Source organism: Ursus americanus, chromosome 9, assembly GCF_024610735.1.
Source record: "Ursus americanus isolate L20-20 chromosome 9, mUrsAme1.1.p, whole genome shotgun sequence".
Taxonomy (NCBI): Eukaryota; Metazoa; Chordata; class Mammalia; order Carnivora; family Ursidae; genus Ursus; species Ursus americanus.
Genome location: NC_142135.1, coordinates 37,299,142 through 37,323,631, shown reverse-complemented (window position 1 = coordinate 37,323,631; position 24,490 = coordinate 37,299,142). Strand labels below are relative to the sequence as shown.

Sequence of the window (24,490 nt, the reverse complement as noted above, 5' to 3'; positions counted from 1 at the left end):
GACGGCTGGGGCTTGGCGCCTTTCTGGGCACTCAGAACACAATGTTCTCTGGGTTTCTGCCTGCAGGGAGCTTGTAGTTTGGAAGAAAGATAGTACATGCACTTTAATAACTATGAGACAAAGTGGAAGGGGGGAGATCCTGGTGAAGGGTGTGTGTGTGTGTGTGTGTGTGTTGGGGGGAGGCTGTGTGGGGAGTGATTCCGGGAGTCTTCAGACCAGGCTTAGGAGCACGGCTACGCCTTACCCCTCTGATCTGGAAAGAGCACAGACTGAGGCACGCAGGAGGTCTCAAGCACTGTGGGGTGCAGCTGACTCTTGCAGCCAAGTTCAAGGGAAGGAGGGGAGGGAGGCTGGAGCCACCAGCCATAGCTGCTATGCATACTCCGACATATGACTTCCCTTGGCCGTCAGAAACCTCCATGGCGGGGCTTCTGGGTGGCTTAGTCAGTTAAGTGTCTGCCTCCAGCTCAGGTCATGATCCCAGCGTTCTGGGATCGAGCCCTGTGTCGGGCTCCCTGCTCAGCGGGAAACCGGCTTCTCTCTCTCCCCCACTGCTCGTGCTCTCTCTCATGTGCTCTCTCTCTCAAATAAATAAATCTTAAAAAAAAAAAAAAAAGAAGCCCCACGTCACACAAGTGCAGTGTTGGAAGCTGCATCTTGCAGTCGGGCCATAGCTAATGGGAGTGGGGAAGGATCGGAGGCTGAGACAGCAGGTTGGAGAGTGGGCATGGCCTCAGGGATAGGGGCTTGTCCTTGTGGGGTCCCCCCTCCACACCTAGGCAACAGTGGCCAGGGCAGCAGCCTGGACTAGAAGGAAACATCATGACGGTCGTCCGGGGCCAGCACTACCGTCCACTGAGTATCTACCTCGTGCCAGGAAGCCTACCACGTACGTGCCTTCCACGTGGAGCCTGGAGTCGGGCAGCCTGCATCTAGCGCAGCTCACCCCCCTGCCAAGTTGCTTCCGGCTCAGGGTCCCGCAAGTAATGGCAAATACTGGTTGAGTGCTTACCCCGTGTCTGATGGTTGGTTTCCGAGCCTGTGCTACTAGCCACAAAGTTCTCCTGCCTTGTGCAGCACTGCTGGGGTGAGGTGAGGGCAGAGTGAGGTCATGGGGGGGACACCTCAGTGTGAGATGCGGTTATGGGTGGCATATATGTCGCCCCCACGCCCAAATTCCTCTGTCGAAGCCTGACCCCGTAACGTGATGGCATCCGGAGCCGGGGCCTTTGGGAGGTGGTTAGGCTCTGAGGAGCTCATGCGGGTGGGGACCCCAAGATGGGGTATGTTTCCTTCTAAGAAGAAACCCCAGAGAGCTTGCAGTGTCTCCAGGCTCGCACAAAGAGGTCACGTGAGCACACGGTGAGGTGGCAGCTTGTAGACACAAGCCTGGAGAACAGGCCTCAGACTGAGAGCTCCCGTAGCGACACCTCGAGCTGGGATTTCCAGTCTCCAGAATGACAAGAAATCAATTTTTGTTGTTGAAGTCGCTCAGGCTGTGTTATTTTGTCATGGCTAAGGTAGTTACTAACTCAGTCCTTAAATCCCCAGGTCGGTACTATTAGACCCATTTTCTAGATGAAAAACGGAGGCAAAGAGAGTTTCAGTGACGTGACCTGGGAAACATAGCTGCACAAGCCCCAATTCTAACCCCGACTTGGAACCGCGCCTCCCTGGGTCAGGTGAGGGCTGGGTTGCCCGGATGCAAACCTCTGAGTCCTGACTTTTTACTCTACTGCAGGTGTCAAGTCCCCTCTCCTCAGCTCAACTCGGGCTGTTCATGTGTGAAGTGAGCAGAACTGGGACGGTTTCACGTATGGCAGCAGCTCCGAGTGCAAGCAAGTGAAGGCTCTCTGTTGGGATTTGAGCCCAGACGATGCATTGTAGGACAAAGACCCAGTGATGGGGCTTTGCCGAGAGGCTGCTTTCACTAATGGTTCTATTATTAATAGCTGTTATATAATAACTATTTCAAAAAACGGTATGGTGCCTTCTCAAGAAAGTAAAAATAGAATTACCATAGGATCCAGCAATTACATTCCGGGACGTACTCAAACGAACTGAAAGCAGGGACTCGAACAGCTATCTGTACATTCCTGTTCATGGCAGCTTGATTCACAGCAGCCAAAAGGGGGAGGCGACCCACGTATCCATCAACGGATGAGCAGATACGCACAACGTGGTCTACGTGTACAATGGGATAATACTTGGCCTTAAAAAGGAAGGAAATTCTGATACACCTGCAACACGAATGAACCTTGAAGACATTTTGCTAAGTGAAACAAGTCAGCAGGAAAAGGCACACACTGTTTAATAGCTGTTACGATTCTCATGGTAAGAACTGGCTTCAACCTCCAGACAGAGAGGCTGACATCGGGCCTTTGGAAGACTGTCCCCTCCGTGACGGCTGTGTGCCCAGATGGAGTTGGGTGAAGGTGCTGCCGAGGTTTGTCTTCCTGGTTATGGAGGCGACGGGATGGAAAGCCGCCAGTCTGCGGTCCTGCCTGGGCTTCATGTTGGTAAATGACAGTGGGGTCTCTGCTTGCTCCCCGCCATCTGCCGGCTCTGTGGTTCCAGCCTCACCCCCACCCCTGCGACAGCCAGAGAGCTGTGTCAAGCATGATAGCCTGCCAACGTGGCATTTGGTTGCTGGAGGTCAGAAGACTTGGCTGCGACACCACTTTGACAGAGAATGAGATGCTCAGCCTTTTCTGCCTATTTCTCTGACTGTACAAGAACTGGGAAAGCTTACTTCATTGGCGCTTGGAGTGATGCCTCCTCTGTGAAGCCTTCCTGATTTCCCCCCACCACAGACTCATGTAGTACTTTCCCCGTGCTTCTGTTGGACCTTGAACATACCCACATGGGAACATAAGTCCCACGGAACTCTAAACTTTGGATGGGAGGACTGGGTCACTGCCAGGCCCCTTGCACTGCAGGGGTATAATCACTGTTTATTCTAGACATAGATGAATGAACAGAGGAGCCCTGGGCATGTGGGGGAGAAGACCCTGGTCCAGCTTTTCCCTGCTTCTTTTGGATCTCACTTCCCTTCCCACATCTCCCACTGCCCCCCACCCACACCCATTCATTGTCCTGTTCGTTGAGCCTCCTCTTGGACTTTCCCTCGTACCTGGGGGAAAATAAAACCTGGTTGGAAGGGACCTCATGAAGTCAGTTCCAGTAGGATCAGAATTGGGTTGATCAGACTTAATTGCTGCCTCTCCCAGAGGCCCTTGCACCTCAACCATGGGCAATGACTTGATGCCACAGAAGACAGTGAGGCTATTGGCTTCCAAGGGAGCTCCCAGTCTATTTTACCTCTGGGTCTCCCTGCCCTGTGTGGTCTGTCCCCACACTGAATCAGGCCTGGCCTGCGGGCCAAACAGATGATGGTGAAAGTGATGGTGGGTGACTTCCAAGGCTAAGTCAGAAAGGGCCTTGCAGCCTTTGCTTTGGTCCTTGGATCACCCGTTCTGGAGGAAAGCAGCCGCCATGACATGAGGAGACTCAAGCAGTCAGTCCTACGGAGAGGCCCACAGGGGCAGGAGCAGAGGCCCCACGCCGACAGCCAGCACGAACTTGCAGTCACGCACATGAGCTACTGTGAAAGAGCGTCCTCCAGCCCAGCTGTGTCTTCAAGGGACCGCAGCCTTCGCTGGTATCCACCCACACCCTCATGACAGACCCTGAGCCAGAAATGCCCAGCCGAGCGGCTCCTGAATTCCTGACCCACAGAAAAGACTGGAGATAATCAGTGGTTATTGGGGTAACGTGTGACACAGCATAAGCTAATTAATGCAACCAGGACTCAGAGGGGAGAATTTCAGACCTCAAGAACCTTCCTGGAATTGAACGGCCACTTCTTCAGTAAGGGTGGTCCTGCACAGCCCGGGAGTGTTTTAAAATCGCACGCTCCAGGTTGCACCCCCACCGCCCGGCTTCCCTTTCAGCAGCCCTGGTGTGGCTCAGCCGCCTGGGTGTCACCCACATTCCTCAGTGCGGGCCCCAGCACTCAGCGGCCAGCACTGCGGCCTGCCGCAGCCCCCAGGCCGGCTGGCTCGGGCGAGGCCCTCAAGGCAGCAGATGACTTTCCTCCTCGTTCCCTTCAGAGTCTCAGGCATGGGTCATGACCGTTTCAGAGAAAAGGACTGAGATAGATAGGGTTTTCTGCTCGGGCTCTGGAGCGCAGGGCTGCCAATGCCGTGACATCTTTAAACACTGTGTAAGAGAAATGAGCTGTGCTGTTCCTAAGTTGTTCTAAGCAAAAGGACCCGCTCAACCCGACAGCAAGGGCGTTGGAAGCAGGGACTGTGTGACTTTTTCCTCTTTCTCGTTTGTTCACTCCTCCCTCCTTCCCCCTCCCTGTTCCCTCCTCCCCCCTCCCTTTCCTCCTCGCCTCAACAACACTCAGGTAAATACTAGCCGCCAGGCATCGCGGGAAGCCCTGGGCAGAGGGGCAGGAACAAAACAGACAATAACCCTTACCCTTGGGGAGCTTGCCTTCTGCTTGGGGAGGTGGACAATAAGCAAAAAATAAAAGACATTCAGTTCAATATTTGAAGGCAAGCGGTACTTCGAGGAAAGGGGCAGCACGAGTGGCAGGAGGTGGCTGCAGTCTGAGGGAGTCAGGAAGGCCTGGCGGAGCAGGGGACATCCGAGTAGAGGCCCAAAGGAGGCAAGGGCCGAGGGGTGGGCTTCCTAGGGAAGAATTTTCTAGGCAGAGGAGCAGTCAGGGCAGAGGCCTGAGCGTCCGGCCTCCCATCTGAGGTGGGAGCAGCTGGGAATTTTCAGGAGACCGCAGGAGCCTGCGTGGCCACAGTGGGAACCAGCAGGGGTTGTGGGAGCAGAGGTCGCGGGGCGAGGGGGCAGATGGAGCACGTTGCTTTGACTCTAAGCGAGCTGGGCAGCCACGGTAGGACCTTGAGCACCGGGCCTCTTACTGCCACTGCTGTGTGCTCTCGACCTGCATCCCCTTTCCTCGAGTGTCCCCCGATAGATGGGGACGGGAATCTAAAATTCCAGCCCCATCTGCTAAGGGCCTTCCCTCCTAAGGGGGCGACAGGTGTATTGCACGCTGAACCCCCGGCTAGGGTTGCGGGTACACAGGGGCTCTCCTGCCCTGACTGAGGACACACGCTCTCCCAGGAGCCACTAGGAGCCTCACCGTGGCTTGTCTGCTGGGGTCCTGCATGTGAGCACCGACGTGGATGTTCGGAGTCCCCGTATTCCTGGAGCCAGCCAAGGGCAGGTCCTGTGCCAGGCCGGGAAAGAGGCCATCTCGCCGTGCCTGTGTCACCTGTGGTCATGCAGCCACACTGCTGGGGGACCCAGGGAGCTCAGTGTCCCCACCAGGCAGCCTCTGCAGCTTCGCTCTGAACTCTCTGAGAGCTCACATGCCAGGACCTTCCCTTGCTCAGTCTGGCATTCTTTTGCCCAGTATGAACTCTGTCCTACTTTTTTTTGACACAAAAAGGCCAGATTCTGGCAGGCAGGGGAGCTGATGGAGCGCCGTCAACCCCCCAGTGCCCCGGGGGCCCAGGCCAGGCGGCCAGAGGCCCTGGGAGGTTCATGCGCAGCCGGCCGCGGGCCTTACTGCCCTGAGATCCCGACCGCCCTCCTCTCCCGTTGTCACCTTCCATGTCCCCAGGACTGCTCTGCAGCTCCTGGAAGGTAGCTGCTGGCTCCTATCCTCCCCCGAAGGCCTACCAGGTTTGGCCCGTGGTGGACCTCCCAGGCAATATTAAAGTCTGAGTCATGGAGTCGGGTCTCGAGACACACCTTGCCTGATAATCTTAGACACATTCCATGTTCTCTTTGTGTGCTCCTGACTCACACATTTTATATATTCTGTGTCTGCTGACAGCATGGTCTCCACGCCCCTTTCCGAAGCCACATTCAAGCCCGGCTGCTCTCCTTGCTGCTCCCACATGGTCTCCTTTGTTTTCTTCTTCATTCCTCAGACCTCATCTGAGATAAATCTTCAAGCCCTCCTCTCCTCCCCGAGCTGGTCTATGACTCATGAAGCCCCGTTCGTCCTTCAGAACAAACAGGTCGTCCCCAGTCTCCCCCTCCGCCCTCCCTGACCCAGGGCTCTCTCTCTCCAGTGATGATGGACTTGACTGCAGCGCCGGGTGAGGGTTTGGTCCTGGATTGGTGATGTTATTAAAAACAGATTTAGTAATGCTCCAAGCGGTCAGCCCGCCTGTCCAGTAATGGTTCATCATTGTCATAAAGCTGAACGGGACCATTAGGGGTCAGCTAATCTCTGCTTTTAGTCACGACCACTCGTACGTCATTCCAGGGAAAAGCAGCGATCTTTTATTTGTTGTTAGTTTTTAAAGACCTCCAGAGAGAGCTGGGCCTCCTTCGGAGACTACTCCGGTGATACTGTGTTCCCCAGGCCATGGTGCTGTGTGTGCGTGTGTGTGTGTATGTGTGTGTGTGTGTATGACGTGCACACTCCAGGGCTGCTGCAGAGACGGGGACCGTCTACCCCCACTGCTTGCCCCCTACCCCCTTCTGCAGGTGCAGGTCTGAGGCAGCTGCAACAGAGGGGAGCAAACCCAGCGGGCGGGAGCAGTGCGCCGTGGATTCTGCCTCAGACCCACCCACCCCTGAACTGCTCTGTGACCCAGGGCTCACTGATTAGTCTCCCTGAGCCTCGGTCCCTCGACTCCGATGAGGAAATAATAATGGTTACTTTGCAGTGTTTTGAGGCTTGGAGATAATACCCATCAAGTGCCTTGTCCTTGGAAAGTGCTCCATAAATGTCTGCTATTATTGGGAATAGAGAAAAAAACGATGCCTTGGGGGGGGGCAATGGGAACTTTTGGACTTGCGACTCTCCCGAGAACAGAATGTGTGGTCTGCGTGGGCAGACGTCAGCCAGGGCGAATCCTCCCGGGAGCCTCCACTGCTCATTGTCGGGGTCCTGGAGAAAGCCCGAGGCCTCCCCAGCAGGGAGAGGTGACCTGCTGGCCCCAGATCACTTGCATCCTGGATACTTCCAGCTGGCTGGCCATGGCATCCTGTCCCCGGGCTGTGGGGGGCATGGCACACCTCTGTGTTTTGGAGGGGGTGGGGGGATACACATTTCCTGACTTGATGAGAAGCAACTTGTCCCTGGGCTGTTGGTTTCCACGGCAGCGCCAGGAAGAGCAGCCAAGCAACCAGGCAGTTATGCTTGAAAAAAAAGTAGTATGATTTGGGAACCTAGTGATTGTCATAGCTGTGTGTATGCAGTAAACAGAGATTCATTTATGTAACAAATATTTTCTGAGCATCTACCACATACCAGGCATCCGTGGGCATATGAGACAAAAATCCCTGTTCTTGGGGAGTTCCTGTTATGGCAGGTAAGGGTGGAGAGGCAGACAGTGAGCAATAAACATAGTAAATACAAAAACTATACAGTATTTTAGGAGGTGAGCAATGCTATGGAAAGAAAGAGGAAGAAGAAGAAAAGGTTATGGGGCCTAAGAGTGCTGGGTGAAGGTGGGATGGGTTGCAATGTTAAAAAGATGGTCAGTGACATTTAAGCAAAGATTTAGAGAACTGTCAGGGTTAGCATGGCAGCAAGAGCAGTGTGTGCAAAGGCCCTGTGGCAGGAGTATGAGTACTGTTCAAGGAGGCAGTGAGGCTGGTGGGGAATTAGAGAAGGAGGTAGGAAGGGCCTTCAGGGCAGAGAGGTCCTGGAGGTTGGATCATGTCAGGTCTCTGGACTTGGGCTTTTCTACTGAACGGCCAGTTAGAAGGCTAGAGCAATAATCTAGTGGGAGATGGCAGTCATGGCAGTGGAGGTGGTGACAAGTCCAGCCCATCCTGTTCCACAAAGAGTTGTAATTGGATGCCAGGAATCAGATAAGCATGCACATGACTGACTCAAAGTGGAATAATCTAAGAGTGGCACTAAAAAAAAAAAAAAAAAAAGTAGAAGGGATTCTAAGGAGGGAAGGAGTGCATCTAGCTGATAAAATCATTAAATCTTTGTGTTAGAGATTTGAGTTTTGAAGGGTGGAAGGTTTCATCTGGGAGCAGGAGTGGGAAGATGATTAGGGCAGGAGTCGCAGCCTGGGCAAAACAGGGAGGAGGGAGAGGCAGGGACAGGCTGAGGCCTTTCTCTCTCCATCCCCGCTCTTCTGCCCCAGCCTGCAGAATGCGTGGGAATCTGAGGGAATAGAGATAATGGGGTAAACTGGTGGGGGTGCTGGGGGAGGGAAGGAGGACCTAAAATGAGGGCAGCCGCTGGGAGTCTAGGAAGAAGGAGAGGCATGAGTGGGCTGCTTGGGAGAGAGGCCGAATGTGATCTGTCCAGTGATTGGCTGGCTGATATGGGAGGAGTCAGAAATGGCCCTGAGGCCCAGCCTGGGCCTGGGGAAAACAAGGGTGCAGTCTGGTGGCAGGGGTGGAGAAAAGAGGACAGGAGGAGGGTGATGACTTTGCTTTTGGACATACTGAGAGCAAGCTGTTCAAGGGGCACTGGTCAAGCAGGCGTTGGAAATGCGGGTCAAGGTGCTGTGGCCACACTCAGCTCTCTGCGGATCTGCACTGCTTTGTTGGTTGAGGGGCTCCCAGAATCGGTGGGAAGACTGTAGGATTAGGCTTGGAAAGGGGGGCAGGAACCAAGTGAAACCAAATGCCTGGCTTCTGGCTAACACTGAGTGGCGTCCCTGGCACTGGAGCACTGACGTGACAACTGGATGCTTTGGGCCACCCCTGCTGGGGGCCATGAATACATGTTTAAGGGCCTCGTGCTCCAGACTCAACTCTGGGAAGGAGTGTGAACCTCCAGGGGCTGGGGACAGGGAGTCCTGCTTTTCCAGCTTTCCTAGTGGGCATACGGGGAGGGGGGCTTCTGCTTCCCAGGCAGGCTTGCACCACGGAGGCTCCCCAGACATGGGGGGCACAATAGTCCCTGTGTTAGTGGGCTAGTTCTGCTGTGACACAGTACCACAGACTGGGGGTGCATAAATACAGAAATGTCTTATCTCCTAGTTCCGGGCTCTAGAAGCCCAAGATCCCGGTGTGAGCAGAGCTGGTCCCTTCTGAGGGCAGTAAGGCAGGATCTGTTCTGTGCCTCCCTCCTAGCTTCCGGGAGCCTCGGGTGTGTCTTGGGGTGTCGATGGCCATCTTCTCCCTGCATCTTCACACCGTCTTCCCTCTGTGTATCTCTGTGTCTAAATTTCTCGTTTTTATAAGGACACCAGTCATACTGGATCAGGGCCTGCCCAAATGACCTCATTTTTAACTTGATGACCTCTATAGGGGGTAATCTAAAGACCCTATTTCCAAATAAAGCCACATTCTGAGGTAGCGGCGGTTAGGACTTCAATGCCTCTTCTGTGTGTGTGTGTGGGGGGGGGGATGACACAATTCAGCCCATAACAGTTCCCTACAGCAGCGTGTTGGTTTGGCTTTCTTCTAACTTCATTTCTCTTCCTCCGAAGAACAGGATGGTTTTCATCCTGATGGCTTTAGAAAGATATTTATGTAATTGTCAATTGCTAAATTATGGAAATGAAATCAATCTGCTTTGCTGGTTCAATCATTCATAAAAACCAGTTAGTAAGCTCTGGTTTGCTCTCAGCAATGTCTGTTGATAGACTGTAGCTCCAACGTTCTGCCTGTGGAGAGTGTCCCTGGCCACGGGAGAAATGTTTTTTCCATTATTAACTTTATTGTTGTGGTGCAGAACTGAGTCAGGAAAGCGAGGCTGCTCCCGTTGCTTTCTGGATGGGGAAAACATGTTCGGCACGTGGGTTGTGCGAAGGGGCCAAATACCAATTTGTAGCAAGGACCTGTCACCCCCGGCCCACCCAGGAACCGCTGGTTCACCACTCAGACCTTTTCCCCAAACGTATTTGACGTCCCCATGGTTTTCAGAAAGGGCATGAAGTCGCACGTGGGCCCTTAGGCCTCATGGCTGTAGGGCCTCTGTTCGGTCTGTCTGGATGAGCTTTTCCTGTCTTGTCACCTTGTGCCTTTGCTGTAGACTCTGGGCCCTGTGTACGTTGTCCTGAAGGAAAATGTGAGGTCTTTATGGCAGGCCTTATGGCCCCTCTTTCCACTGGTCACCCCTTCTTCCTCCTGTGTCTTCTCGCTGAAGCCCAGCAGGCCAGAAATAATGAGCTCTACTCTATAAATGGGGGAAAGGGGTCACCAGAGGCAGACAGGCACCCAGAAATTTGTTTCTCTCTAAATAGGACTAGAAAAAGGAGATGGGGGAATTCACCCAGGAGAGCCCCCCCAAAAATAAACCTACTAGTAACCAAAGAACAGGAAATAGAAACATGGAAGAAGAGAACTCACCACTTTTATGTTCTTTCAAGGGTGGGGGTTGGAGAGGGGTGTTCTCTCCAGATGTCCAGAGAAGCCCCTGGCCTGCAGAGAGCCCCAGCCCCAGTAAACAGGAAACGCCAGAAATCTATTTTTATTTGGTGCTGTCTTTACTTTCCCTTGTTTCAGTGGAAAATGAGTCTGGATTCCACCAAACTCCTTAGTGAACAACAAATGTAAGCGGAGGCAGTGCCAAGGCTCTCATTCCTCAGCCGTGGTTTGGCCCGGTTTCTTCTCTGCGGAGACCTTGGAGGCCCGGGCCTCGCGGGGCAGGAAGCAGGTGGCTCGCCTTGGAGAACGCCAGCGGAACGGCCAGGGAGGGGAGTGCCTGCGCCCCCCGGTGACGGATCTCGCTCCTCCTCCGCAGAAGCCTGCCTTCCCGGAAGCCACGGAGGAGGGGGGTGCCCCTGCGCCTGTCGCCCCCACCCCATAACCGGAGTCAGCCCCCGGAGCTGGCGGCTAGAGAGCCCCGCACAAGGGAGAGGTGGCCCTGGCGCTGCGCTCCGCAGGGATGCCCGGCGGGGCCTGGACACAGGGCCGACTCCGCACGAGGAACCAGCTTGGCCTAGGGGGGCACTGCTTGGAGACGCGTGCCTCCACCCCTGCCCTGTGCATTTCTCTGCTGTGGCCGTGGGATTACCTGCTCAGATCTGCTCTCCCTGGTGGATAGTCAAGGAATGAGGTGTTTATAAGCCTCTTTGGCCCTTGAGCTCGGCAGCTTTTTCCTGTCTGTGTGATTAGGCGTGACTGATCTTTCTGTCCACGTGGAGAAGGTTTCCCAGCGTGGCTCCCACTTCCCTGCACACCTGTCTTCATCCTCCCTCTCTCTCAGCAGATGCCTCGGCCATCCTTAAATCACCATATATCAGGATTGCTACGCCTTTAAAAAGAGAACAAGGTTGTCATGTTCATTAGGATTAAGCCGAGGATCTACCAGGGGCTTGCGGTCCTTTACTCCGGCTCACCTTCTCCTGTCTCCTACCCGAACACTGTCCCCTGCTGGTTCTGGAACCTCATTGAACAGTGCTGCACTGTAAATCGAAGGCTGGAAAGAGCTTGCTCCTGGTGTTCATGGAGCACTTCTCAAACATCTAACTCATGTTTTCTGTAAACCCCGTGAATCTTGGGAAAATCAGACCCTTTTGGTGACCAGGAGCACACACTGTCTCCAGCTAGCTGGAGAAGGTGTTGGTGTTACTGTAAGCATGCCCATGAGTGGAGGGAGGTAACGTCACACACCTGGGCCTTCCCAAGACAGGCCTGGGCCGTGGCTTGCTGTCCCTGCAGCTCTCTGGTCAACCTCGCAGTGCGTCTCCTTCTCTTACAGTATGACTTCCCCCTCCACTACCAACAGATGTGGCTCTTTTATTCTGGCTCTTTTATGCTCACGACTCCTTCTTCCCTATAACTTCAGTTTCCTACTGACCATGGCTTGCCAAGCCCTTGCTGCCCCTTCTACCTCCACAACCCCCCAGAGGCTTCCAGTCTCTGCTCCCCACCTGACCCCTTGACTGTCTCCACATCTCTCAGTTCAGGCTCTGGGGAGCGCAGTTCTGGCTGGCCCAGCGCATCCCTCTCGGGGCCCAGCTTTTCTGCCCAGAGCCATCTCAGAAGTCACTGCCCAGCTTTAGGACCTGGCTACACCGGCCATTTCCGGTGGGATGTAATGTGCCACAAATGCAGAGCCTGAATTCAGTCTCGACTCCCTGAATGTTTATGATGCCACCTCATATCGGTGGTGAATGACTAAGAAAGAGAAAGGAGAATGTCAACGTTCTGACAGGCAGATTTTTTTTATTCTGTCCTTAGGAACAAACCCTCACCCCCCAGATCTGAAGTTAATGCTGTCATGACCTCCCAAGTCAAACCCAAACTCTTAATTCTGTGTCAGAGCTGGTCACCCATCTTTCTAACCTGCCTTTCTCGTCCCACCAGTTGCCTTCCTCTTCACGTGCCCCCATGTGGCAGATGTCTCCAAGCTTACTCGGAGCGATTCAGCTTCTCTCCTGCTCGTGGGCTTCCGCCGACGTCTAAATTCTGTATGTGCTTCGGGTACCAGCTCAGGACCTGCGCTCGTTTCCTAGGGCTGTCGCAGCAAAGTGCCACAGTACCACAACCCGGGCGGCTTTGAACAACAGAGATCATTCTCTCACAGTTCTCGAGGCCCAAGGTGTCGGCAGGGCTATGCTCCTTCCAAAGGCTCTAGGAGAGAGTCTTTCCTTGCCTCTTCCCGTTTCTGGAGGCTCCCGGCATTCCTTGGCTTGTGGCTTCATGGCTCCAATCTCTGTCTCTATCGTCATGCTGCTCTTCCCCACCCCCCACTCCCGCTCCCCGGTGTGTTTGTGTTCTTTCCCTTTCCATCTGTTCCAGTTATTGGATTGGGTAATCCAGGATGTAACCTAGGATGATATTACCTCGAGATCTTTAATTTAATGACATCTGCAAAGACCCTTTGGCCAAATAGGTCACATCCATAGGTTCTGGGGGTTAGGAGGTGGACATGTCTTTTGGGAGGAGCACCATTTAACCCACTGTGATCCGTAGTTCCTTTTTGAAGGCTGCCTCCTGGTCAAGAATGACCTCTTTCTCCTCTGGGCTCCCATGCCCTTTATTCAAGTCTTTGAAGGCACTTAAAAACATTTTTTTTTTTACAGATTTTATTTATTTATTTGAGAGAGAGCACAAGCAGAGGGGAGGGGGCAGAGGGAGAGAGAGAGGGAGAAGCAGACTCCCCACCGAGCAGGAAGCCTGATACAGGGTTCGAGCCCCTGGGATCATGACCTGAGCCGAAACCAAGAGTCAGACGCTTCACTGACTGAGCCACCCAGGTGTCCCAAGGCACTCTTGGTGTTCTCTTGTGCAGTATAGATATATTGGTACTAGCGGTAAGAGTGTGGGTTGCAGAGTTAGATGTCCTGGGTTCGAGTCCCAGCTCTGCTACTTGCCAGCTGAATGACACTGGTCAAACCACTTCACTTTCCTTGCTAGGGCCCAGATGCAATGAGGTGCTTAGGGCACCACATGTAAGGAGCTACTCACTCTCAGGGTCCAGCAGGTGCAGGGGCAGCCCTCTCCCCACCTTGATGGTGACATTTCCATGAGCTTCCTTACATTTCATGCCTCTCTTGCCTTACCCTAGTCCCTGCCCTGCCTCTTGCCCTGGTTTTTTAAATCTGTAACTTAGGGACAGTGACGTCCCTGGTAGAGAAAGTTTAAGGACTGAAAAACTAGCACAAGTAAGAGACTTAGCACAGTGCCTGGCCCATTGGAAGGCTCCAGAGATGACAGCTGTTGTTTCTCTCCAGACACAGCAAGTGTCTGGAGAGCTGGTCTTCATGTCAAATTCATTTTTATAGTCCTTAATAACTTTAAACACATTACATCGAAAATAGTATGTGATCAATTACGTTTAAGTGAATTAACAGTTGCTAAGTTTGAGGCATGTGGTGATTGGGTCTGTAATCAGGAGAACAGCTCCAACTTTGAGTCCCTGGATCAAGAGTTCTTGAGCCGGTTCATTTCCCGGTTCACATTTAGCATTTAGAAGGTTTAGGTGGGGAGCTTTGGACAGAAGGAGGAGAGCCCAAACCTCAGAAAACTGCTGAGGTTGGTTTTCAAATTAGAACCATGAAGGCAAAGGCTCCGAAGGCGGGATGCGTGCACGCTGGAAGGATTAGCTCGCGTCTGGGTAGCAGCAGCTCAGATGTGCAAAGTGGCTTTGGTTCATGCGTGCTGGTCACATCGGGAACGGCTGGGCTCCCTCTCCGTTAGGCACTTGCCAGTTCCCTGGGAAGGAGATTCTTTCCTGGAACATGAGGCTATCTTGCATCTTGCCTGGAACGCCATGAAACCGTTGGCAGCATCTGCTTCAGCTGGGTGCATCGCGAAACACCACATTTACTTGATATCGGAATTGATATTCCTCTTTTACATTGTGGTTGGGACTCATTAACTCTCAATAAGGACCGACACTGAAGGAGGAGTTTCCTCCCTTTCTTGCAAAAAAATGTTTCCTTGGACGGGACATAGCTGCTGTAATTGATTTGCTCTCCTGGCGCAGGGCAGCATGCTGTGTGGTACCCGAGGCTGGTGAGAAAGGGGACAGACTCAAGAATTCCTGGGTGGGAAGGCTTTTCCCTGCGCTTTACCACAATTGCTGAAACACGAGGTTTAATAGCCCAAGACTGGCCTATATTTGCAATGGAAACCGTGTTTGTGTGGAATTTTTTTTTTTTTTAATTTCAAGATGGCCATAATAAGAGCCAGACTGTTGATGAGTCTAATGATTAGAAGCAGCTCTTAAATTTCTCACACAATCATGTTAGGTTCAATTCTGAGATCTTATTCTAAAAGTTCAAAATGCGTGGTGTTTATCTAGCAAGCTCACTAAAGCACTCACATCGCTAGTGCCAGGCACGTGCGTTACGTTTGCCGTCGCCCCGTGCAAGGATTGTCTCTATAACCAGCCATGGAATTTAAGTGAAGCAGTCTGGAGAGGGGCTGGGAGGGTTCATTTTAGTAACCACTATATTTATGTCCACAATATCACTATTAAATTGGCGAGTATGAAACAGCCTTTAGTGTGGCCGAGTGTATACAGTCACCATTCCTGGATGAGCTGTGTGCTTGGAAACAAGGAGCATAAAGCGGGTACTTGGCTTCCAGGAATTAGGCTCAGTGTTTCAATCCATCTGAGTCATGTCCACCATTACACCTGCTTCTTTTGAAGCCAAACCTGCACATTATCACCATTACCCTTCAATAGCACTGAAATTGTAATAATCTATGCTATCCGTCCTTGCCCTTTCTTTCCCTGCCACAAAACAGAATTTCCAGGAGCTTGTGGGGGTGGGACGAGGGTGTTGAAAAATACATTCTGAGTCACCGCTTGAGAAGTTTTTATTGTATTTTTTTCCCCAAGCGATTCTGGTAATGAAAGTATTATGGGTATAGAACAAGCAAACACTTAAACTGAAAGCAGTCAGATGATAAAGTCCTCTGCTTTAACGAGAGGTCGCTAGGACTCATTTCTGAAGCTATTATCAGCTTGGAGTGTGGGATTGGAGAGGCTCTTCCAGTACAGGTAGTGGTGTGCACAAAAGAACCACTGCTTTTATTTTTTTAAAGATTTTATTTATTTACTTGAGACAGAGACAGAGATAACGAGAGAGAGAGCACAAGCAGGGAGGAGAGGGAGAAGCAGGCTCCCCGGTGAGCAGGGAGCCTGACACAGGGCTCGATCTCAGGCCCCTGGGATCATGACTGGAACCAAAGGCAGACGCTTAACCGACTGAGCCACCCAGGCTTCCCTGAACCACTGCTTTCAAGAGAAACTTGGGCATTGCTTCCCTCTGTATCTTGTGTAAGCAATAAGATCCTAATGTAAATATCAAGACTTGGCTCCACAGTCCCCTAGCAGCCTAGTTTGTCATGAATCATGAAGTGTCACCTTCTCAACTCCTGAATGCGCAAGGAACGAGAAAGAAACTGCATAGCAAGGGCAAAGGAATAATCTAGATCAGGGATTGGCAAACTACAGCCCTAGGGCTGACCACCTGTTTTTGTAAATAAAATTTTACTGGCATGCAGCCACGCTCATTCATTTACATATCGGCTATGTTTGCTTTCATGCTAGAATGACAGAGTTGAGTAGTTGCGACAGGCAACGTTGGCCAACAAACCCAAAAATATTTACTCTCTGCATCTTTACAGGAAAATTTTGCAGACCCCTTGTCTAGACAAATAGTCAAATGAGTCAAGTTGTTGGCTAAAGGTCCCCAGTTCACAATGCCAAGAGAAGGGCTGGGCTGGCTTTGGTTGTTGTCATGCACTTTGTAATTTAAAAAATCTTACGAGCCAGTACAACTAAAACTCTTATTCACCTTGCTTTGAAGAAGCAGCATGGAAAGTAAAGTTAGGTCTCAATATATTTTATATGTTGCCTGGACTTCTAAAGCATCGCTGGATAGCTTAAATGTGCATAAGTCAATGTCATTTCTTAAAATTTTTAAAAGATGCGAACGTCGGCAACTACTGAAGTACTGGCATCGTGCTTGCGTCTGTACAAAATTCTACGATGCCCAAAACCACGTGTGTAGCTATAAACGTAGTCCTGCTTCCAGGGAGACTCTTTGGTCTAAATATTTGTGCAATCTTTGAAACCAGTTTTGAGAGTCATCAGAAATCTGTAGTTTAAGACACCAGACACATTCTTAGCTGAGCCGTCCAGTGCCAACATGTTGGACCAATTCAGTAAAACATGCCATAAATTATACGACTGCTTTATTTGAATTAGGGGATACTTTCCACAAGAGCAGGCATTCTTACCAGGAGTTCAAAAGCCAGACACGGGCTCTAGGTTGTTATTCATACATTGGTGATGGATTCGAATCTTGCCTTTGTGGCCAGGTGTGGCCAGGAGTATAGGTTATGACAAAAAAACAAAGCTAAAAGACCCAAAGCGGTTAAGATTCCAGTCTCAATAGCTCTGAGTTACACAACCTTTACAAGTGCAAGACACCTGGCTGGAACAACTTTGACATGTCAGAAGTGATTGGAAGCTTTTGAAACGTCATTAAGGACAGGGTTTCTTACTTGACGCTGCTTACAGTGAAGGCTAGCTCCTTTCTTGTCATTTAAATATATTAGATCATAAATAACATAGATGATTATGGACTCTACCTGCAAATGAATCTTAGTAGATAAGTGACTAGTCATAGCAGAAAAGCCATTCCGGGGACAGGAGCACATGGCCTTCCTCTCTAGACTCAGGTTGGGCCACCTGGCTACATCTGCAGATTTAAGTGGCTAAAATCCAATTCTCTACTCATAGCTGTACTCTTGCCTAGAAGAATTTATAAAGCTTGGGATTATGACTTGGGAGAGGAAATGGTGTGCTAGTGAAAATAACATTAAGAATTTAAATACACTTTTTGAGACTTGCTTCAAGAGTTAAAACATATAATAAATCCACTAGATAAGTCGTAAGAACTATACAAATGTCGGCATAGGATATGAAGTTTTCAGTTTCAATTCAAGTATAATAGGATCATATTGCTGAAGAAAATGTCCATCATTCTATGTTTTTTGAAAAATTGGTCTTAATTTTTAAATTGTTCCTTTCTTAATCTGAGAAAGTTCACCCACCAAGGTCTACACACCATCACAGAATGCCACTTACAAACTCTTGTTTTAAGGATACACTTAATTTTCAAAGGACAGTTATAATAGGGCTCATTTCCAGAAAAGATGAGTCACCGTTCTAACTTACGACTAGAAAGGTGAGATCCTTATGGGGGAGGCTCATAAAAGATGTCGTAGGAGAAATGAATGCTCCGAAACCTTTGGTACAGGAGTGAGGCTGGGGGTTGAACGTGTCTCTTTAAAGCAAAGCAGCTGGCGCTCGAAGTCGTGTGGGAAAAGCAGACGTGTGTTCTGTAGCCAAATCGTGAGCACGCATTTTTGTGTGACAGTCCTGCTTGGGGAGCCAGGCTCTAATTAAGATCTAGCCGGTTCGATGTTTGCGAGGGGGACGTCCAGGGTGTGGGGTACACTTGAAATTACATTCCGTGAAGACAGGAGACTGTCAGAGCTTAGGAAGGCCCCGGCTGTCTCTGCAGATGGAGTGGGGTCAAGGGCGTGCAATGCTCACGCACGTCAGCACAAACTAGCTGTGGACACAAAGGGAGATTTTTTTAAAGGTGGTATCGAATAACAGGCCAGCAGCCATCCCCCTCGGCAGTTTAGACCTCTTTCTTCTCTCCACTTTGGCTCTTTGTTGAGTCACTTCCATCAGGCAAAGTTCCATAGGATAAGCCATTTGAATCTGGTTGTATTTTGTCCAACATTTGTTTCCCTGTGGAGATAACAATCACAAGAAATCTTTTGCGCTCAGAAAAGAATACGTCTTAATAATAATTTCTCCTCTCTCTAGCCCACATTTTATTCCCTTTTCTTAGTACTGTGTGGTCCACCTCTACACAGAAGAGATCAACGTCAGGAAGAAAGACCCCGGAGCTCCGTGTCCCTTGTGGCGACCACACACCCTCCACGGGAGACAGGCGGGCATGTGCTGGGCCTGGAAGCCGGGCTGGAGGAGCCAAGAGGTGAACATGAAGCGTCCCCCCGTCTCCACAGCTTCCCTCCCAGGGTCCTTTCTCCATTTCTGCGTTTGCTCTAATGCACGTGACAACAAAGAAAAGCGGACTTCCACGCGGCTTCTGAAAGCTCCTGCTGACTACGTGTGGGGCTTTGTGAGCTGGAGATATCGAGTTAAATGTTATTTTCCACCCAAGAGCCTGTAACCATACAAATCATTTATAACGCACCCCTTTGCCACGAATGCCAATTCTTGCCTTGAATGCTCTTAGCTGATAAGAGGGCCCAAGAGGGAAAGAGAACACAGAATTCCTTGGGACATATTTTCTCAGTTGTAGGGACGAGGCTTTAATGGTTTTTGCTTCAAAGTCTGGGACCTAACAGAATGGCAGAGGAAGCTGTCAGAACATCGTTACTTCTGTCTGGAAACCGGTTGGTTGCCCCAAATCCCTAGCAAAGCTGGATATATTCGGTGGGCAGGGAGGAGGTGAGGACACAGCCAAGTATTAGCTTTGTTCAGAACATCGCTCCTGTTGTCTCCACGACGACAGTGAGTTATTTCCTAGTGAGAGCAGAGGACTGCAAAGATGGTGCATGTGAAATGGATCAGGATGAAGAAGGCAAGGGGGGAGGGGGAGAAGCTCTCCATGTTCAGGTGACTATGAAGAATGTCCCTTTTGGCTCCACCGTGCACAGGCCACTGCAGTCTTCCCCGGGAACGTTGGTCCTTAGCAGCCTAAGCTCCTGTCCTTAGATTTTCCTTCAAAGGCTCTCTGAGCAGCAGGGGACCCCTGCTATAGCCATCCCCTACTCCTATCCCCACCCTTTTTCAGTTTAAGGAGACACAAAAAAGAAATTTGCAACAACCCCCAAATCAAGAAAACGGGGCCAGTTCTTTTATATCCCCAGGGTTCTGTGCAAAACTGACATTCAAATAAATGGTTATTAACACTGACAGTTAAAACGTCACCTCTGGTTTCATCATTAAATAGACATTTTCTTGAGGATAAGAATTATGTTTTATATTAATTTTAACACTCCAAATAATACCAGCCACTACTAATTTATAAGGATAAAGTTTTCCATCATAAATTAAAGAATATACAGTTTTACCAGGAATATTTCCAAAATCAATGTAAGACTGTGGCAGATGTTCCTTTTCTCGATTTCTTGTGACCAAAAACACACCAAGGAATGACAGAAGACACCTGTAAGAATAATATTAATAAAGAACACAAGAACATTGAAACAACCCATGGTGTTAAATAACAGCTCTATATTCTACACGATGACATAAATTCCATGGGTTTTGTTTTTCCTGTTTCTCATGGTAAGCCTTCTAGAACTTGTCTTAATTGCTGCAGCCAATTATATTTTTCCCCAGAACCAAGACCTGGGCAGCTTCCAATAAATCTCTGCCCCAGGTTTTTACCATCTGGAGGCTAATTCCAGCTCTAAACCCTTTGGGTAGACACTAGGTCTCATTTTCTATCCATGCATGCCCAGACCCATTACTGGCATGCAACACGAGCAAAAATATATATATTCTTTAATTTTCTAAGAAATTTAATTGTCCTTGGCCATAAGAATAGTCATAGTTTCCAGATCCTAGAAGTGTAGGCTTGCCCAAGTATCTTATGAAATTGAATTTTCAAGCTAGATGGTTTTCTACGCTGAAAATAGTCTGGGCTCAAGTATGCATAATAATGGTCATGCAGAACACCAGATCGAGGAACCGCGAAGCATTAATGGAGTGCCAGCTGGAACCATCTTATACACTGGTGATATTCTGTCAAAGTTCTGCTCTCTGTTTGCAAAAATGTCAGCAATGATGCCTACCAAATTTCCAGGAAGAGTTAAAGATGGGCACCCAGACATAAGAGAGGGTGTTATTAGGTCCAATCTGATGTTATTAGGTCCAAAGCTAATAATCTGCCCCACACTTACCCTTTTATTCTAGGTGACCCTAGAGGCATCTGTGGTTCCTGAGTGAGTTCTAACTTAGAAATTTCCAAGAGCAAGGTAGGTCTGAGTTAGTACAGAAAGGTCATGGAGTAGCTCTAACAGCTGGTGGTGGATTTATCTAGACCTTGGCTGGAACTGAAAATCCCCGGTTTCAGAACCCTCAGCGAGAGACCCAAATTACCAAGTCGAACACATGGAGTCCCGTGTAGGGTGTTAAATTGAAAACCATGTTTCTTTTAAGAGCTCAGGAAGCTAATGTTTCTTATATTGCCTTCCAATTTTCTATACCTCAGGTATAATGCCAAAAATCCCACATAAAAGTAATAGGATTTCACATTCCTGACTTATGAGACATCTACTCACCCAAAAAAATATATAAACACAGTTAGAAAAGCTGCACCAAGGAACTCCTGATAAAATATGATACCTATAACAGGAATAAAAGACAAACTTAATTTTAGGGTAAGAATATATATACTAGCTACACATTGTTTTTCAAATTATGTTCATGTATTATTTTTTCTTAGTTACCCTTAAAATGCACATTCAGTAGCTTAAGTTTAAAAATATTTGCACGCCACACTTACATTTTCAGTGATTTCAAAAAGAACATAGATTCGCAGAGTTTATATAATGTAAGTATAAAATCAACACAATTGACATAACTTTTGGAAAGAGAAATTTCTTATCCAGTCTAGGATTTGTCCCACTGGAACAGGCAAGAAAACAAAACTCTAGTGACATTTCCCCCCTACACTTTCAGGCTAGGGGTCAGCAAGCCCGACCTGAGAGTCTGGGCGCACTCTGGGGTCCGTGACACGGCCATCCTTCAGCGCAGCGGCTGGCCGCCCAGGCTGGCACTCTTGGCCAGGCGTCGTGCGTGCTCGTGCACTGGAGGACATGGTAGCAACTGCCCTTCTCCCCAGCTCTGTTTCTCACTGCCAACTCCCTCTCCCTTCTCATTCTTCTGGTCTTCGCTTTTGGGAGAAGGAAAACTTGGATGTGTTATTTACTCTGATACACTTGTCTTCCTCCTTGCTGGTCTGGATGATTTCTTCTTAGTCTAAGTTCCCAAAGCCTTCAGAGAGTTATTATTTTTTTTAAAGGTATCTTTAAAGTTTGTATTATGTGGAATTGAGTGTGTGTGTGTGTGTGTGTGTGTGTGTGTGGTGTGTGTGTGGTGTTAGCCTTGAGAGTCAGCCAACAAGTAGTTACTGAGTCCTCCATGCCAGCCATTGGGTGAGGTGCTGTGGCCACCATGACGGACAAGACAGTCCTATACCCAAGGAGCGCTCTCAGAAGCCCGCCTCCTCACCTAGAGAATAAACTTCATCCAGGAAGAAGCCATGTCCATTCTAATAAATATTTGTCGAGTGGATGAACATTTTGAGAGCATTTTTCCATGTTATTGCATACTTCCTTGTAATCATTTTAATGTTTCCGTGTTATTCTAAGCAGATATGCCATACTATTCATTTCTCTAAGAGAATTTTAAGCTGTTTTGAAAATTTTTTGCTTTAGTCAAGTAGCAATAAACTTCTTTGTACATATTTCCTTTTTTTTCCTCAGTATTTTAGGATTTTTCTTGTTATTGCTGCTTAAAGCAGTATTTCTTTTGTAAAGAGTAGAAACATCTTTTTAAAAATGTGTGGGTGGTTCAGTTGGTTAAGCGTCTGCCTTTGGTTCGGGTCATGATCCCAGGGTCCGGGGATGGAGCCCCACGTTGGGCTCCCTGCTCAGTGGGGAGCCTGTTTCTCCCTCTCCCTCTGACCCTCTTCCCTGCTTGTGCTCTCTTTCTCTCTCTGGCAAATAAATAAAATCTTTTAAAAATTTTGTAGTAAAATACAAATAGCCTGAAGTTTACCATCATAACCGTTTTTAAGTTTGCAGTTTTTGTGTGAAGTATATTCACACTGTTGAGCAACTAATCACCAGACCTTTCTCACCTTGCCACACTGGAAGTCTATGGCCATTAAAGGACAACTCCCCGTTTGCCCCTCCTCCAGCCTCTGGCAATTACTACTCTGCTTCCCATTTCTGTAAGTCTGACTACTCCAGATACCTCATCTAGGTGCAATCCTACAGCATGGGTCTCTTTGTGACCGGCTTACGTCACTCAGCATAACGTCCTCAAGGTTCATCCATGTTGTCACATGGGTCAGAATTTCCTTCCTTTTTAAGGCTGAATAATATTTCATTGCACGACACACCACATTTTCTTTTTCCACTCATCTATCGATGGACATCTGAGTTGCTTCCACCTTTTGGCTATTGTAGATAACGCTGCTATCACCCAGGCGTACGGATATCTGCGTCCCTGCTTTCGATTCTTTCGGTTATGTGCCCCGATGTGGAATTGCTGGATTGTACGGTAATTCTGTGTTTAATGTTTGGAGGAACTGCCAGAGTGTTTTCCATAGTGACTACTCCATTGTACATTCCCACCGACAGTGCACAGAATTCAAATTTTTCCACATCCTCAGCAATACTTGCTAATTTTGTTGTGCTGTTGTTTTGGGCTGGTTGTTTTGTTTTGTTGCGAGTCTACTGGGTATAAGGTGGTAACTCCTGGTGGTTTAACTTCGATTTCCCTAATGATCAGTGATGTTGAGCGTCTTCTCCTGTGCTTAGCGGTCATTTGTACATCTTCTTTGGAGAAATGCCTATTCAAGTCCTCTGCCCAGCTTTACATCGGGTTATTTGTTGTTGTTGTTGAGCTGTACAATCAGAGACTAGACTAGAAACATTTTTCAGGCTCTCGATAAAGACTAGGAAACGAGTTCTAGGAGGGCAGTCCCGTGCTGCCAACGCCACGAGAGCGCCTGTGCTCCTGCAGACTGGCTGGCGTCAGGTATCGCCATAAAAAGAACGAAACAGAAACTTTACTAGTTTCCAGGCAAAATGTGGTATTGAGTTTTAATTTTAAGCTAGACTTTTTGATGGGGGCAAAAAGGGAAAGTTAGTCAAGAAGCTTCACCTCCATTCCATGCTTCAGCAACAGCAGACGAATGATCGCTCCCAGAAAGTTCCAGCCTCCCTGACTCATCAATTACTTGGTGTGTTGAGTATTGAGATTCCAGCCCTGTCGGTCCTCCTACAAAATGTTCTTTTCAAGGGAACTACATTTTTTACACATCTTTACAACATTAATATTAACCATTAGGCTGTATGTCATGCCTGTAACTCTTTTTGGCCCTATTAATTTTTTTCCTAGTAATTCTAGGGCACACAAATATGCAATCTTTTCTTTCTTTTGTCAATAAGCATAAAATGCTAAAAAAAAAATCAGATGTCTTGGTATATGATCTTTCTCTTTAAAAGTTAGGTTCAATTTTGGGAAATAAAAAAAGGCATCAATTATTCTTAAAAACTGCCCACTAGCAGTCACATTGTTTGCCATGAAACAAGAAAGATGTGCCAATTAAGGAACATAATCCTTAACTGCTTCCAAAATGCATAAACTTTGCTTTGGGAAATGAACTTCCAATATGAGAAGGTAGTAAATAGATCCAGTAAGCCGGTAAACTAGGGCCGCACCAGTATTAAACTTAGGCGTGAAATACCGGAATCTACTGTATTTTAATTTGGATCAAATTTCAAATGTATGCTTTTTTAAGAACACTGTTGTGTCTCTGTCTCTGTCTCTCTCTCTCTCTATATATATATTTAATTGTCAGTAAATACCAAAGAACTATAATAGTAGGAAAATAGAGGCCAGAGCAGCAATGATAGTCATTTCTATTCTCATCTGCCTGGCCTTCCCTGGAGCACTGGATTCAGTTTTGGACCCAGTTTTGGACCCCTCTCTCTGAACAAAATAGTGAGGGACAGGGAGGGAAGCGTTAACGGAAATAGGGATGTTTGGTCCAGAGACAACATAAAAGAGGACCCTTCAGCTGCTTTGATTATCAGAAAGGCTGGCAAGGAGAAGACTCCAGAAAGCAGAACTAAGATGAGAGTCTTGAATTCACAGGGAATTCACTAGAAACTAGTCCAGTATAAGGAAACGCTTTCTAATAATTCGAGCTCCCCAAACAATTAGAGTGATCCGGAACAGGACTGCGCTGTCTCTGGAGACAGAGAGCCCCGG

General features: G+C 48.9%; 1 protein-coding gene across 1 annotated transcript in view; it reads right to left on the bottom strand.

Annotated features, from left to right (window-relative positions):
• Window positions 1–15,449: 15,449 nt before the first annotated feature.
• The window catches only part of NIPAL2 (NIPA like domain containing 2), a 73,028-nt gene continuing 63,987 nt past the window's right edge, over window positions 15,450–24,490 (bottom strand). Inside the window, 3 exon segments of the mRNA XM_087864708.1 lie at window positions 15,450–18,193; window positions 19,549–19,643; window positions 20,764–20,827. Of these exon segments, the coding sequence (XP_087720834.1) occupies window positions 18,081–18,193; window positions 19,549–19,643; window positions 20,764–20,827 (272 nt within the window). The 3' untranslated portion in view covers window positions 15,450–18,080.